At 41.0% G+C, this 17,163-nt stretch overlaps 1 protein-coding gene across 1 annotated transcript in view; it reads right to left on the bottom strand.

The window, feature by feature from the left end:
• Nucleotides 1–17,163, bottom strand: part of fras1 (Fraser extracellular matrix complex subunit 1) — a 246,426-nt gene extending 229,263 nt beyond the window's left edge. The window contains 2 exon segments of the mRNA XM_038703512.1: nt 10,806–10,837; nt 16,590–17,163. Of these exon segments, the coding sequence (XP_038559440.1) occupies nt 10,806–10,837; nt 16,590–16,677 (120 nt within the window). The 5' untranslated portion in view covers nt 16,678–17,163.

The following is a 17,163-nucleotide window of genomic DNA, read 5'->3' as shown; positions in this document are numbered from 1 at the left end:
GACTGACGACCTCACAGACCTTCAGCAAGGAAACTGTCAAAGCCACCGCCGGATGGCTCGGAGGGTCAGGGGGGATCAGAGTTGGGGGGTAGGGCGGTAGATGAGAAATGGGAGAAGCTAGCTTGTTTGTTTGCCCATTAGCCCGGTAGCTGGGTGTTTGCCAAAGGTTGCAACGCTTCACTCCAGTCCTCCACAGCACTGCATGTCTGCAGAGAGCTGGGGGGGGGCTTAGTTCCAGTCGAGGAAGCATGGGGAGCTCTCATTCAGCCCCAGCAGCACTGCTGAGGCGTGGGACAGTGGCAAATAGAAGGCCCTCTAAGGGGTTGTTTCATGAAATATGGGGAAATTATTTCCAATACTCTGATTAATGATTTTAATCAAACAAAGCCGACTTGTACCTTATAAACCCATCCTTTTTCTTTTTCCCTTTGTCTTAGCTTTCCTCTTTCTCCATCCCCTAAGGCAACGGTCAGACCAACATTAGCACTGCACTAAAAAAAAGCTATTTCATTTCAGTACCACAACTGCGCCACTACCACAACAGCAGGGGTCCCAAACACTGAGGGCTCTGGTAAAAAAACTAATAAATAAATCTGGCAACACATTGCTGGCCAATAAAATACAAGTAAGTGTACACATGTCTGGTCGATTACTCTGCAGCATGACGGGCATGCAATGAACTACAGTAACTCCACCTTTAGTAAATGGGGTATAAAATCCTGCCTCTGTTTTTCCCATCTAATAAGCCTTCAAACTGCACTTCCTGGATCAAACTCTTCTCATCTGTACATGTAGCAACACGTATGCACAAACAAAGCCCCTTGCATTTTATTAAAATGCAGTGCTGCTTTCCGTCTGTACATGGTCTTACACTACCTTCTACACGTCCATTCACCCTCTCATTACCCACTTGTGCACCTCTCCGCCTGTCTCCAGGCTTCTCATGGACACACATAACACAACACTTTCTTCCCGGGGCTCGTTACCCATTAGCCCAATCAGATGATGTTCTCCTTGCTACATCACTTAATCTGTAACAACTATATGCTACGTTCACATCATTAAGCCTCCCAAGTGGTCCTTGCATTTTGATCTGTGTGAAATTACAACATCTACAATTATACTCACATGTTTACATGTTTCGTTGGTTTTCATAATCCTGAATGTGTCCTGAAGACACATTATCCCATTCCTCTGTATGTTTTATGGTTGAACCACAGACTGTATAAAAGAAGTGCACATAGTCACTGTCACCCATTGGTTTGTGGACTGCCGTTTTGAAGCCTCGATTTTGGCATTTTGGTCGCCATCATGTTGATTTTTCGCAACTAGGAACTGGATGTGATGATATTTGGATGAGACGGTGGAGCTAGCTAGTTTGGTTGGTAAGGTGCATCTGTAATTCACTTTTAACTGTGAATTTAACTGTGAATTTTGGCTAGCTAAAAACAAAATGTACTTACCGGCAAAATTAACAGCAGACTAAATAACGCTTTAAATTTAAACAGTGCAGTGGAAAGGAGATGCCTCTAGCCCGATTGACAGGTCACCATAGTAGCAACTTGTCAATCACAAAGTATTCCTTAGGCATACTCTTCTTTATCATCTATTTTCTCTAAATTGGATAATCAATAGTTTCCAATTTAAAGTTAGAGCTAAATTTAGATGTTCATTTAATAGTAAATGAAAATCATGTTGTATTGAAGAAGTCTTGAAACAAACGATTGAGATCATAAATTTATTACGAAAATGTTTGCTGAGGTAATAAATCAGGTGTGAAGTAAGGTCATTTTATCATTATTTCTAATGGAATCTGACTTCTTTTTGCAACCAGAGGAGTCGCCACCTACTGGCAGTTAGAAAGACTGCAGGTTTAAGTTATTTCTGCATAGCTTTACTTTCCCAGTGGCTCCCACTTGAGTTGGGGTGTGATGTCACAGTGGATATGGTGGTGTGACAGATCTGGGTTCAATTCCCCATGGTAGTTTTGTTCACATTTACCTGCATAAATCTGCCATTTTCATGTCCTAATTATAATTCTTTTATAAGATTTTAAAAATTGTAACCTGTAGTGCCTTCCTGAGTAAGTCTCACGGCACTGTTTCTTTACTGCACTATATAAGTTTCTCCCTCGAGCAAAACAAATGGGAAACTGCCGCTCTGGCTCAGGAGTACGGAGGGATTCAAGATGCAAGAAGCTGTTTAGCTTTAAAAGCATCTTGAAAAGAGCAGCCAGTGTAGGCGCTTCACAGCCTCGTGCCTCTTAATAATTCAGATGTGGTACAGCCACGAATGGCATGTCCTGAAATGATCTATTTCAGTGTGTCCTGGGCCACAGTGCCTCTGAAAACCCCCTATTCTCCTAGTATCAGTGAGGCCAGCGCTCACTTCATTATGACGGGAACTTCACACAGTAGCAGAGAAAACCTCAAAGGCATAAACGAGGAGGAGAGGCAAGTGCTGGGTTTGGAGTGGGGGTTAATTTGGAGACATCAGGCTTCACAATCTAACAAATAAAACTACATAATAAGCATTTGTAAAAAACTAACTGCAGTTTTTACAGTCTGCTACTCAAAACAAGCCTTTATCCTTGACCTGACTGGAACAGTGGCAGCAGATGAAGATGCAGCACAGCATGTCCCTGACTGAACTTCACTGTGTGCTTGAAGTTTTTTTGATGTCATGTTGATGCTGACCACCAAACACAAACAACCTCCTACTGAGTCAAAAGTTTAAATGGCGAGAAAACTGAGGGCACAGAATCTGAAGCTCTGACAGATAACAATCTCTAAGTCCGGCCACTAATGATTCACTGAGCTTTGATTAACTGAGAGTAATCTATCTCCAAAAACCAAAAGCCAAACCTGTGACATTATTTGTCTAATAAAAGATGCACTCTTTCACTGACTAATAATATCACAATACGGATATTGCCATATTGGAAATGTTTGCAAAATCATATATTAAGTAGAGTCTAACGCACACACGCACAGTTGGTGTCTGTGGGTAAAACACAATGCAAAAATAAATTATGCAAAAACAAACTTTGAAACCTGGATTCCTGCACAGTGACACAAAGTTTGTGCAACAAAAATGCTATGTTTTTGGTCTTGGGGCGTCATCAGGCATCATAAGGGTGGTGTCACAAGTATCAAGAAAACGCCACTTGATCATACAAGAAGATCAGAGTCACTGAGTCAGAGCTACCGCACTGTTCATCCCATTTAGTTTGCAGTTGGCGTCCCCCCCCCCGCTCTGCTGTCAGGCCACCCTACCTGTCCAGAATTCCTTATCAAGCTGAAAGAGGAAAATGCTGACACAGACTGAGGTGAGGTCGGGCCCTAGCTGTCAGACATCCATTTTCATCCCTCACATTTTTTCTTAACCCTATTTCTGTTTTGCCTCTTGTCCCCAATGTTCTTCCAGTTTCAGTATTCTTCTGTCTTCCTCCTCTCAGCTCCCTCCTGCAGGCTTGAAGTGGGCCTGTGGTGCGTGTCTCATCCCGCAGGGGGTACATGCGGTCTGATTTGGCTTTTCGTCTGATCACATGGGTCGTCCCCACGGGGGGGAACCGCAGCGTGAACACCAGTCAGCAGCGACTCGGTCGTCATAGAGGAATTATCACTACAGCTTGAGCGTTAATCCACCAAGGAGCCTTGGAAAAGGCAGTTTCCGCTAATATAAATATTCTGTCCAACAGCAGTCAGATCCTATTAGTGCTTTTAATGTCATACTTCACCACCAAACCCCAATGGGCACAATGTCGATGGATATGAATACCCGTGCTGATGATATTACTACTCAGCACAGAGGAAGTCAGAGATTCGGCTCTTTCAAAAGAGCTAACTGTATTTGCCTTTTAATTTGAGTTTGAGCTGATTTTTTTCTTCTTTTTTTAAGTCAAACTAAAGCTGTGAAGCATGTCGGGCCGCTGCTGCAATCAGACATACTGCTGAGATTGTTTTTCTGATGGTGACTAGAAATGTTCCACAAAGCTATTTTCCTGAGAGATCACCTTGGTGCACTGCAAGCTGTATTTCAGGTGCTGCAAATTACATATGGAGGTTTACTTATGAATAGTGGTACAATGATGCAAAATAATCAGGGCTGCTAAAAATAATTTTAAGAACGTTAAAGATTAGGGATGTGGCGAGACACTTGGCTCACGAGACAAGACACAAGATTGAGTCGAGATTTTAATACTGTTTTTAAGAAATCTTCAGTGCTGAATTATATGAAATGTTTGAGCATTAAACACTTAATTTCCTGCATTCTGGTGAATTTTTCTGCTTTATTTATGTGAAGGGAAACACAAAATTCATGTTGCAGGTGACAAAATCTAAGAATATAAGGCGTTCTGTATTGCTTCTAGATATTTTTTTCCTTTAGATCAACTGTTCTCGGAATATTATCTCTGCTGAGTCGACATCTTCTGGCTTGATTCAGTCTTCCCTCCTCTTTTGTGTCTTTGTTTGGGGAAGTAACCTCTTTAAAAGTGCATGTGGCACCTTTTCACCTCACTGAGAAATTAATTAATTTTAATTCAGTTATAAATTCCTGCACTTTAATAGCTCCTCTGATTCAGCAGGTTTTCTGCTCATGTTCAAAACTTTCGGCACATTCAGAATCTCTCCCACATATCTGTATTCTCTGACGTGTCGAGAAAATATAAACAATATTACGAGAATAATGTCATCATTTAATGAGAACTCTGAAGAATTTTTTAATCTACCTACCCTATACTCCTATGTGCATTACGTTATTGCTCTGCTGGAAGTAATATCCATTCAGACCATTTGGAAAATGAAACTAACTGAAAACACTTCTGATCAGGCAGAAATCTCACCACACATACATGTTAACTTTAGCACCTCTGATAAAGCGCAGCTCACAGTTCCAAACAGAGCAAGGTTGATGGTATCAGTTATGCATTTGTTTTTTTTCATTTTGAACTGAACGATTGAATTGTGGAGAATCTAACAGCTCTAACGATGTGTACCATGTTTGTATTGACATATTGATCATAAGTTTGTATAAACGATCTAAGCAGCTTAGAAGCAGCTAAAGCAGGGTTTAAGAGGTTTAATACATCCAAATAACTTAATAAAATAACTTATGAAAACCAGACCAGGCGTTTAATGGAGACCTGCGTTTATTTGTCAAAATATGTTCCCACACCAGGCCAGTAAACGAGGTAGGCGGCTATTTGGGACTCGGCTATTAATTGACGTTTTACGGTAATCATGTGTTAAACTAGCACACTTGACAAGGTATAAGCGGTCATGGTTTACGGGTCTAGTTATGCTTGAGCTAGTTTGTAGAATGTATTGTATGACAACATCGAAGGCAGAGTGAAAGCTGGCCATCATGGGAAGTATTTTGGGGGCAATTTAGCCCTAATTGATAGGAGGCCAACGAGAGCTCAAAGCAAACAAGGACAGAGAGAGAGAGAGAGAGAGAGAGAGAGAGAGAGAGAGAGAGAGAGAGAGAGAGAGATGGGGGATAACATATGAAATGTCCCCAGGCCAACTCAAACCAGCAATGTTCTGATTACAAGGCCAGAGTCTTAAACCCCTAGACTACCAGGACTCCACTTGTCCATTACTTTGATAAACATGACACCTCTGCCTGTAGTATCAATTACACAACCACAACTACATGGTGACATGATTTTGTGGGATAGCAGTGGTATTATATCATGTTGTCTTTTTCAGAACGTAAACGTTCACAGGAACTCGGAGGAATTAGTGTTATTTTAAATGCTGCCGCCATTCCAGCAAATGAAAATGATGTGTGAGTATTTGCTCATAAATTCAGGAAAATGTCATACACAGATAGACATATAGGCTTAACACTAACCACAACTACAACTGAGAACTGTGCTTAAGGCACTTCAGAGATATGACAGTGGTTCAAAAAGACAAAATAAAAAAACTTCTAAGAGCACAGCAGCGAATTTCATTACCTTTTATGGTTCTCCGTGTTGTAAACACCATACATGTGCATTGATGTGTGCATAATTGGAAATGTGGTCACAGGCCTTTCTCGAAAAAATGTCTTTATGAGCAGTTCACAATTAAGAACTGGTTATCAGGGGTTCTTTGGGTTAGAGCTTCTCAATCAGTGCTCAGTGTGAGAGAAAAATGACTCTGGAGTAAAAGTGGCAGGATTTGGATGAGAAAAGAGGAAATTAATTGGGACCAGTCAGGACAAGAAGAAACCTTCTCTCCATGACATATGTAGCAGTAACTGTACATCTAATCACCCAGATGACACACTTGGCATTAACAAATTTGCTCATATTGTAATGAGTGAGAGCTGGTGTGCTTGAGGGGTTTGGAGTGGTACCAACGCATTAAACTACAAACACTGTCTCAGCTATGTACAGGTTAATGCTTTGCTAATTCCCAGCTCTGCTTCTTTGTAAATCTTGGCATTTCTGCCTGGACCTGTGTCCTAAAGGTGCTATTCTAGAGGTGCCCTACATTTTGATTCCTACAGAAACGGCGACTTGCAATGCCAGGAATTCAAGCCTTGAGGGGCAGGTGATATATTTGGACATGGTGCTGCATGTTGCCAAGCCCTGCTGTCCTTCACTGCAAAGTATATGCTGTATTTCAGCAGCATGTCAAGCCTGGTGGCGCACTGCACAGCTGCAATAAGTCTGGAGTTATTTCAATCTGTCAGGACGCATGTAGAACACGCTTTAAACTGTACAGCCGCTTGGTAAAAGCAATGGACAGCATGGGTTCCAGATTGGAGGAGGAGGATACTGCAACAAGTACTTCAGTGCACTTTGAGGTATTGGTGCTTTCTACTCCATCACTACGTTTTGGAGAGACATTTTGCACTTTTTACTCCACGGCATTTATCTCAAGGCTGCTTCTAACCAAACAGATTAAAATTATACAAAAACATGACAAATTATAAAGATAAGATAACTTTGTTCTCTAAAAAGCCACATTATGGTTTGATGACAACTGTGTATTTTATAACTTATTTAGTGACTTATACAGCCTTGATGCACCTGGTCAAGCTGAACATATTGCTGTACTTTGACTGTATTCTCTTTTTTGCTGATTGGGATATTGGATGTGTTCCCAATAAGTTAGTTTGGACATTTTGTAGGGTAAATGATTAATCGATAATTAAAAGTATTATTAGTTATAGTATTTAATATAGGGTAGTTAGCAAGATGAATGAGTCCGAACTAGAAAAGTTGGCCCCTCAGTTAAAAATGGCTGCAAATTAATCACTTAAAAAATTTAATGAAACAGTGTACTCAACATATCTCACTGCAAAGTTCCAAACTGAGACTTTTCCTGCTCTCTATGTAAAGAATTTGAGAGCTTCTTCCACCACTAGCAGTCACATATGGTACATGATGTAAGCATCCGAGCTGACATGAGCTGATGAGGTTGTGGTGTTTAGGATGACCTGAGGGTGACATCACTGAAGACCTCTGTTAACAACCAGATGATACAGGTTCCTTTGAGCACAGCTCTCTGTGGGTGTGATGAGATTCATCAGGTTACAGGGATGGAACTGGGAGACAGCTGACTGGTGAATGATTTAAGGTCTACCCCTGGCCTCTGCAACTTCTCAGTAGAAGTTAAATCCAAACAGCTCCAACCCTGGGAACTATAGACTCTCTGCGAAAATGTGGGAACTTGCTCTTCAGTGTCTGAACCTCACGGCTTTTAATCCATTTCACACACTGTACCACATGTACAAATCACAATTGCTTGGATCAATATGGGTCTTCTTGTACTTCTTTCTAATGAATTCCTAAAAAAGCAGAACCCACAAATGTTTTGTCTTGACAGAGAAGAAATTCCACTTCCACAAATCTCCATTGAAACTCACACTGATGTAAATCCAGGGTGATTAGCAGTTTTTTTAAAGAATACAAAGAACATAACATTTGTCTATGAAAATTATTAGTTCCACCAGATTAGCTGTAGTATGAGGTTCTGTTTTAGGACTCCACAATGCCTGATTAATTGCCTGAACATGTAACATCCTGGATGTTTGACAATCTGATAGATTTTTGGCATTTCTGATTAGCTGCCTTGGAGTTTGAACAGTTCCTCGATCCTATTTCCCATATGGCTGCTGTCAAAAGATCCATTATAAACTTGTTTGCTTTGGTAGGATGAGGTGGTAAGTGTAGTCTTGACTAAGACTGTGCTGTGATATGAATAAAAACTTAACTTTAATGCAAAACAGACCATACTGTCTGCATCTTCCCAGCCATCTGTGAGCCCATATTTTCTTTTCTTTTCAATCAGTGAATGTGCATTTACATTTAGGTTATTCAGAGAAGCCAGGTTTGGCAGGTAATCGGATAATGTGTTTACATGCACTGTAGTAACCTGGTTACTGTAAATCCAAATATGCAGGCAGCAGGTCAGTAATCAGCTTTCTCCTGTACAACGTACCTTTTTTTGAGAGCATGGCCCACTGATATTAACTGCATTAGTGGCAGAAGACCTGAGTCCGTCTTGGCTTCTCCCGTTCCACTGTTACTTTCCCTGTCGTAAGTCTTTGTCATGCACATGTGTATGTAAAAAGCCAATTAGATTATTGTTTAGCCGTATACATGGCCAAGAAAACCTGGTTCCTGAAGGGCATGTACACAGACTGACTGGGCCACACATATTTGCAGACAGGGTTAATAAAAGAACAACAGTGCGCAGCTATATATGAGGTGAACACACACCAGCGTTCATACACACTACGGAGAAGTGTGGAAATAGAAATAAACATTTTCAGTTGTGGAAACATTTTAATCATGCTATAGAGAAGAATGGGGAAATACTCTTTCACTGCCCTGACATGCATAAAACCGGTGGTTTTAAAAGCTTGTCATCTCACATACATAATTGTGCCTTTATGTCTTTTTTAATATTTAACTTTGAAGGATGATCAGACCAGTCTTTGGTCATGGATTGAGTTATTATTAGTATAAATCAAGCTGAACACCAAAGCTACTTAAATAGTCTGGAAAAAGAAGAAAGAAAAAACTGATCATGTGTGAGAAGGCTGTTGTGCTATTCTGATTATTTTCACCACAGACCTAAACCACACAGGGATGCCTGAGGGCCTCTATTGAGACCTGCACTTTAATCTGTCTTTCTTTATTTTCCATTTGTTCCTATCTGCCCACAGGTGTTGGTGGCGGGGTGGGGGTGGGGGGGGTTCTTCACTTTGAACTCCAGAAGGGCCTTGTCCCGACTGTGTTCAAACATGCAGGGACATCCCACCTGTCTCCCTGCCCTCTCTTTTTTCCCACAAACCCCCCTCCTTTCCCTTCTCTTCCACTACCTCTCCTCCCTCCCCCTCTTCCCTCCAAAAACACTGACTGAACCATTTTCTGTCTTCACATCCTCCCTCCAACAACTGTCCCCTTTGTGTTCAGGATGTGTTCAGGTATGTTTACAGAATTGGAGGTTGTTGTATGTTAGTTACTGCTCCCCGTTTTAAGTTTTACTGTAATTATGCTGGTAACACAGCAGGAACGAAGCCGGAGTTTGTCATTATTCTGCCTGGGAACTACAACTCTACAGCTGTGAACCACGTTTAAGGCTTTTTAGGAGAGATTATCAGTTGTTGCGAGACACAAGTGGTGTTTTTGTAAAGTGCACAGCAGAAAATTTCCTTCATTTTTACTTAGGTTCGACCAACAAAAAGGGGACAGACACATCGGAGTCACCTCAAAGTATAACGTGCTGGTGTTGAAAGTTTTTTTCCCTCCTTTGGGCAGAAAATCTCTCTCTTAAATCTGATTTACATATTTCTTTTAGGATTAGCAGATCTTTAAGGCAAAGTTACACACCATCACACCTCTTCTTTGGTACAGAAATTCTGAATTATTTATTGATATAAAACTTAGTTGGACAACTGGCTAGATAAATAAAATGTTCAAAGAAAAGTGTAACTTCACTTGAGACTCTTCAGACAGCTTTTTCATGTAGCTGCAGTCACAGAAGATTCCATCCAATTGGCAACAGATGACGGTTGACAGCTGATATCAAATAAGATCACAATATTGGCAAACTGTAGTGGTGAGGTGGGCAATATTAAACATTTTGAAAAATTTGGATAAATGTTAATTTTCTTTGATTCTGTCCATGTTCTGCATATGTTCTAAACATCTAAAAATATATATTGGCATATACTGACTGTTATCTCCAGCTCAAACGTGCATCCAAAGTGTAAATGCTCATAGTAGTATGCGCAGGGAAACAAGTCGACTTCTTTTCTGTCAATGCCTCGAACCAAACACGACAACTTTACAGATTAAAAAAAAGTTTCAAGCCAGGATATGAGGATCCCGGAGCAGAGTTTAAAGAACATAAAACAAAAGCACATCTCAGAGCGCAACCCTGAATGTTCACCAACACTCAGCAGAACCAATAAAGCTCTTCTTTTAGCAGGCAGGGCTGCGCCAAGCTGCATCATGCTCTCTCCTCACCATTATCATCCACAAAGTCAGTATGAGGCATGCATTATAGATGAGACACATCTTCTCGGCTACATCTCAGACAGCAGAGGATGTGCAGCAATCCCTACTGATAATACATATGCCTTTTACCACCAATCTCTGCACATACAACCACTTAACGGCTTCAACTGTCCGTCATACTAACCTGGTAATGTCCCCTGTGAATAATACATGAGCAAATACCCATCAGACTTCCCAAACAGGCCTGAAAATCCTAATTCTGTGAGCCGCCAGCAGGAAATTTTAACCAGTGATACTAGAGAGATAAAATAGGACAAGAAAGGATGGGTGCACCTACCGCATACAGCGATCCCTCGTAGATACAAGCTCCTAGGATAAAGATAAAGGCGGGAAAAGAAAGAAAGACAGCATTAGAGTCTAGTCATGATCACACTTTTTTTGTTATGGATTATGTAAATCTGTCACTGTAATTCCTGCAGACACTCGGGTCAAACAGCAGATCAGCCACATGAAAGATGACGAATAAATTGCCTTCAAACTCTTGGATGTGAGTTCCTGTAAGTCCTTAGTGTCAAGCATACAGTCAAACTCTGAAAGGGGTCAATACGTCTCTATAACACAGAGAAAAATGTCAGGTGAATAAACAGATTCTGAATCCCAATGGGAGAATAATCCAGGAACAAATGTCCAAAATCTCCCTGACCTGAAGCTCAGTCACAAAGCAGCACACTGTAAAAAGGTCTCATCTTACAGGGATTCAGATTTTATTATTACAGTATCACAAATGTTGAATGAAGAAGCCCTCCCTTTGTTGCAGTTATAGACTAACCCCAGGAAACAGTTGAACAATCCTGATTGTCTCTAATCATTGTCAAATCATCAATGTTGAGCTAAGCCTGAAAGTCTAGCTTAGTCTGAGTCTGAGATGTACTACAATGGCCACCATTGTCTTGACTTTGGGATTTGGCTGAGCAGTAGATACAGTTTAACAGATATCAGGCTGTGCCATTATATATCTACTACCATCTGACAAGAATGTAAATCCCTACATTAACCCACTTATGAACTTAAACATGCAAACCTCCTCTGAATGTAACCCTTGTCCAAGCACACACTTAGTTGATTAAACAATAGTACATTGTAACTGCTGAGGCTAAGATAAATTATGCTAGCTAGCTCTACTACCCTGACTGGAATTTTTTACTTGAATGTCACAGGCGTGCTCATATGTCCAGACAACATCAGTCTAGATCCGATCCTCACTTCTAGTAAAACCTCAGATTTTTTAACTTCAGTTTATTTAAAGTGCCCACCCATAAAGTCCCTGCACACTTTACAGGTTAATATATAACATCTGACACACAACTGTGAGACAACCCACAATCTTTGGTATCAAAAGCCCTCCACCATGAGAAGAGTGTGTGCATGTATCAGATGGGGAAAATATTCAAAAATCTGTGTTTTAATTAGTTCCATCCACAACAATGAGATGGCTCAACAATGTGCTTACCAGAACTTATCAGACCCAACTCTTTCTTTAGCTACACCACTGCCTTCCAAAGCCAAAGCTACCAAGCAGTGTTCAGCTAACACAAGTCTCCTTGTGCCATCAAATATCACAAAAGCAGGCAGATTCAAAGAAACCAGACCATCAGCATGCTATTCATTACCCAGCTAGCAATGATACATAGCCTTTTGTACAAATATGCATGGCAAATTTCGCCACAAAAGTAATTTAGAGGTGACACAAAGACAAACAACCCTTCACTAAGGGCCACTTAGAGTCGCCAATTAACCTACGCATGTCTTTGGACAGTGGGAGGAAGCAAGAGCACCTGAAGAGAACCCAAACAGACACCAGGAGAACATGCAAACTCCATCCTTAACCTAACACTGTCTTTATAAAGACTTGACCTGAGGGTTCACCTGACATAACCACTCCCAATCAGTATTATATCTCTTATTTTGTCTTCCAACTCCTTAAATTAAAGAGGTCATATTATGCTTGTTGGCTTTTTCCCTCTCCTTTATTGTCATAGGTTTGCATAGTGAAAAAGCCCAAAGTCCAGTCCAGTCCAAGCCCAAAGTCCCACACAAAGCACTACTCTGAACTGCCTGGAAACAGCTTGTTTGTAGTCCAGCCTTTTCCCTTTGAGCCCTGTGATGACATAGCAAAATGCACGTCATAATGCTCGCCAAGCTGCTAGTCCGACACGGCCTTAAAAACACCGGTGGTAAAACACACTGAGCTGCAGCACAGTAACAAGACGCCCTCTCCCTTCCAAACATTAGCTACCCTCCAGGCAGTCAATGGACATAAAGTTGTTACTGTGATGTAGAGACCGAGCTCAGTCAAAACTTTATGGATGAAAGATACATTTGTTACAGATTAATAACTCACCACTCTGAAAATCTTGCTCTAGTCCATGTTGCTAAAGTGGTAAGGGGAACATTTACAGCTGAACCGAAGAGGCTTTTCATGACCCGCCCTACTCTGCTTCTGATTGGCTAGTAGTCCTTAAATAGGAACTTTGCATGTGCAACTCCCAACAAAGATCCTGTAGAGGTAAGATGCATCACTTCATAGCTAAAACGAAGCGTTCAACACACAGGGTGAAAAGAGGAGCTGCAGTAACGTGCAGTATGACTCAAATACATGTAAATCTACAAGGGTACAAACCCTAAAATAATTTTTTGAACCTGAAAATTAACATAATATGACCACTTTAAAGCATTTACCCACATTTTAATTCAGTGTAGCCATTGGGTCTTCCAGAAATTTGAAAACCAGAAAATATGCAACCTTTAGATTGAAATGGCAGGGTGCTGATGATTATCTCGGTTCAATTTGAGGGCTAAATGTTAAGAAAACACAGACAGATGGACACGTGCCTCAGCACAGCTTGAGGTCTGAGCCTCACAAAATCAGACTGGAGAAAGCTGAGACGCCTCAAGGGAGAGTAGCCTACAGCTAGAGGTAAACATTTACCAAATTGGTCCCAGTCCACACAACAAGAGTAGAGTTACTGTTGTATTCTCACACAAAATGCCCCAGAGCGAGTCTGTTTATGCTGCTGCTTCACGCTATTGTCTCTTTATCTCTCCATATGGGAGAAAAGTACACTACAAAATATAATCTGGCAGTTTAATCAGTTGGCGGGGCATACAGAAGTGGTTTTACATTACTGTTCAGCTGCTAAAGAAAACTGTTTCCAGAAAGCAATTAACGGTTGAGATTTAAACAATTATTAACACTGCTCACTCTGAGGGGTCAGTCACTAACAAATGTTAGTGTGAGTGTGTCATTTTATCAAAGAGTGAGTGTGAATTCAGTCTAACCTTGTTTTCAGATTTTTAAAAAGGGTGATTATATTTAGATTGTGTTGCGCAAATATGCGAGTGGGGATTTCTGACACAACTTTACACACTAACAAGGTGATTTCAGCTTCAGCTTCTGCCAAAACATCTTGGCCTCATAATACAGTAGTTTTGTATACTTAAGTGTAGATGTAATTTACCGTAGTTAAAGAGTACAAATGTTCAACATACATGTGTTGAACTAACTATGGAGTTACTCCAAAAAAAGGACAGCAGTTTGAAGCTAAGCTTTTAAACCAAAAGCAGCAACAATGCCTCTGTCCTTTTTTGGATTAACTCTCATTCCACATACTCCTTCGTGTTTGCACTGTAACATTGCTTGGGCGAGGAAATAACTTATAGAGAATTCTAGAAATGTAAAGCCCTTTTCACAAGATGATTCTTTAACAGAATCGGGAGATATCAAACACTACTTTCTTGTGATCAAGGCTTAATGCCTCACCAGCTCGGAATAATCATGGTCTAAATGACTTTCATCATCATCTTGGAGTTGTTCCTTTTCAGCCATAAAAGAAATAGGCATCAAAGAACATCACAAAAATGAGAAAATATGTAGGCTTACACATATTTTACCACATTTTTCTATTTTGAGAAATGGAATAATGAAGTAGTGTCAGATTTCCTTCAATCAAGTGAATATTTAACTATTTATGATGCAGGGAAAACAGCACTGCACTCTTGTTTTTGTATCCCAGAAAGCATTGATTTGTTGGCAGGTGAAAAAACTAAACTGTGTTAAAACTGGGCTTAATTAAGAAGTAGTAGAAGTAGTGTCAGATTTGCTTTAATCAAGTGGATATTTAAATGCTGTTGCAGCAACAATTGTATGTATCCTAGACTTTTAAAAGACCTTATGTTGTCAAAATTTAGACATCTTTGGACCTGCAAATCATCAGATCAGTGCTTCGTGGGATAGAAGTGCAATCAAGCTTCATGGACAGTTGAGAAAGTCTAATTTAAAGAATACCATTGCTGGAATAAGTTCAGTTACTTGCCTCAAAAACATTATCAACCAAAAATAATGTCCTAGGTCAACTGTAATCTGGTTTGGTCAGGGGTAATAATTCTCCAGATCTCACAGCCACATTCAGCAGACTGTAAAGAAATCTTAACTGAAAAGCAGCATGTGAGGTAAGCTCATCTACTCCAAACTAAAGTCGACAAAGTCCTCTCTCCATCTCAGCATCCATCCAATTCACAGAGCAGCACTTAATGTCGATAACATTTCAACTTTTATAACTATTCTGCTCTGCTTGCCAACGCCAACATGCTCTCTTCTCAACGCAAGGAGGCAAAGGAGTATGTTGCTTTATAAAAGTTAGAATTTTATTGAAGCAAGTGCTGCCAAGCACATTGGATGCATGCCGAGATGAGGAGAGGACTAATGATTTTGTTAGAAAGTCTGAAGTCAGGTTCTGCTCCTGCATGTGAGCAGAGAAACTTCCACGTTCCACATTTCAACATGCAGCTGACTCTTTCCCACAGCAACCGGGCTTTGATAGTAACAGGCCTGAGTTTGGTATGGACTGGGTCAGTTCAGTAACCTGCTTTAGATTCTGCTCCTGACAGTCTTATGCATTATAACTCCACTGATGGGAATACTGTAGCTGTGCATGAGCAGATCTTTTAGACTTCATGCAGTGTAATGAATATTTAAGGGGTAGAGTGGCCATGAGCAGGATCAGATTCAGAGATGTGTTGAGATATTAAAGACAGTGAAAAAGCAGAACAGATAAACATCTTGCTTATCTATTAAGTCTCCTTTGCAGTTTGTTGAATGTGACTGTGAGCATCTACAGAATTATCATCTATGGAGCAGAATACAGTCTCACTCACCTAGTAGATTATCACAGCATAAATATTGTATTTTTGAAGCAGGTTAATGAACTTGTTCCAGACTGCATCTTCTTTGAATTACTTTCTCAAACCGACGTTGATGTTTGACGTTTGACTTCCCTGCTATCTCACCAAGAACTTAAGAGATCTGCAGACCAAGAAATGTGAAGACTTTGTGTTCATTTTGCTAAATAAATTTTTTTACCCCTCCAGGATACATACAATTTTGTTAAAACAGCATTTCAATGGTATTTCCACATTGAAATATAGTCACTGAAATGCTGTTGAAACAACATATGTAACTTTAAAAACTTTTCAACCAAATATATCACAGCTGTTCACCCACAAATCACCTAATCAATGCTTTGTGTGTAAACACAAAGGGGATTTCACTAATCTGAGTATGGCAATGGCTTTCTCAGCAACAGTAAAAACTCTCGCTCTCTCGATGATGAATACTTGTCTGCAAAATTCACTACTTTAAAACTCTGAAAATCCTGAAGCTGGAATGGCAGAAATTTAAGTCTCTGCCCTTTTCCCTGGGAAACAATAACCAGCTCAGGGGATCCCAAAAAAGGATCGTTGAGGGAGTTCAAGGATGCCCCCCGCAACTTGAGGAATATAGGATATTTCATTGTTCACTGTTGCCTGGATAAAAGGAAATCGTTCCAAATTTTCAAGGTAGATGGCAATTGTGGCCACAAGTTTCATTCCCCTTCAATATTTCAGTGTGCAGCCTGGATTGATTTATGATTCAGTGCTGAAAAAGTAGTGAATATGGAACTAAATCTGATTAGATTTGCGGACTGTGTCACTAATTTGAGTGTTCATGGTGGTCCCTGGTAACCCCTGACCCACATAACAACCCGAATAACTGGTTTGGTGAAATGATACCAAAAATACCAACCATGTATCCCACGGGGTACGGTGAGAAGCCCCGCCAGAGCGCCAACAAATATCCACCATCCACTCATGGTCGGAACCAAAAAGGGCATTAAATCCAAATCCAGTCAGGTGGGGAAACGCGCGATGTGTTGAGGTCTATCTCTCTAGCGCAAATGAAGGCAGTTCTCACTCTGCATTGCTGATGTCCCGATGTATGTGAAAACAACCTGGAAAAATCTTTAAGAGGAGCAGGAGCGGAGAGACTGAGCGCACTGGGTCCGACTCCTGAGCGCTGCGCTCCGGGCTGGAATGCGGCGCAGTCCCGAAACCAGGAGAAGTATCCACCACCTCGTGCCGTCTCACTGCTTTGGCAGACACCAGTTGGCGCACAACTCTGCCAAAAGAACACCAGGTGCAGGGTGGTTTGTCCTCTCCCCAACAGCAGAGGCAGGAGCCGGGACGCTTTTAAAAGCCGAGCCACATGACGACGAGAGACGGAGACGGTCGGACCTTCAGCGCTCCTGCAGCGAATGTTGCGCGGTGTTTGAAGTCACTTGTGCAGCGGTCTTCTTGTCCGCCCCGAACCCCCCACTCCC

The sequence above is a fragment of the Micropterus salmoides genome, unplaced genomic scaffold (genome assembly GCF_014851395.1).
Source record: "Micropterus salmoides isolate LMB-PRFRI ecotype aquatic unplaced genomic scaffold, ASM1485139v1 Ms_hic_scaffold_7, whole genome shotgun sequence".
Lineage (NCBI taxonomy): Eukaryota > Metazoa > Chordata > Actinopteri > Centrarchiformes > Centrarchidae > Micropterus > Micropterus salmoides.
Note: the sequence above shows the minus strand (reverse complement) of the source record. Positions and strands in the feature narration are given on the sequence as shown.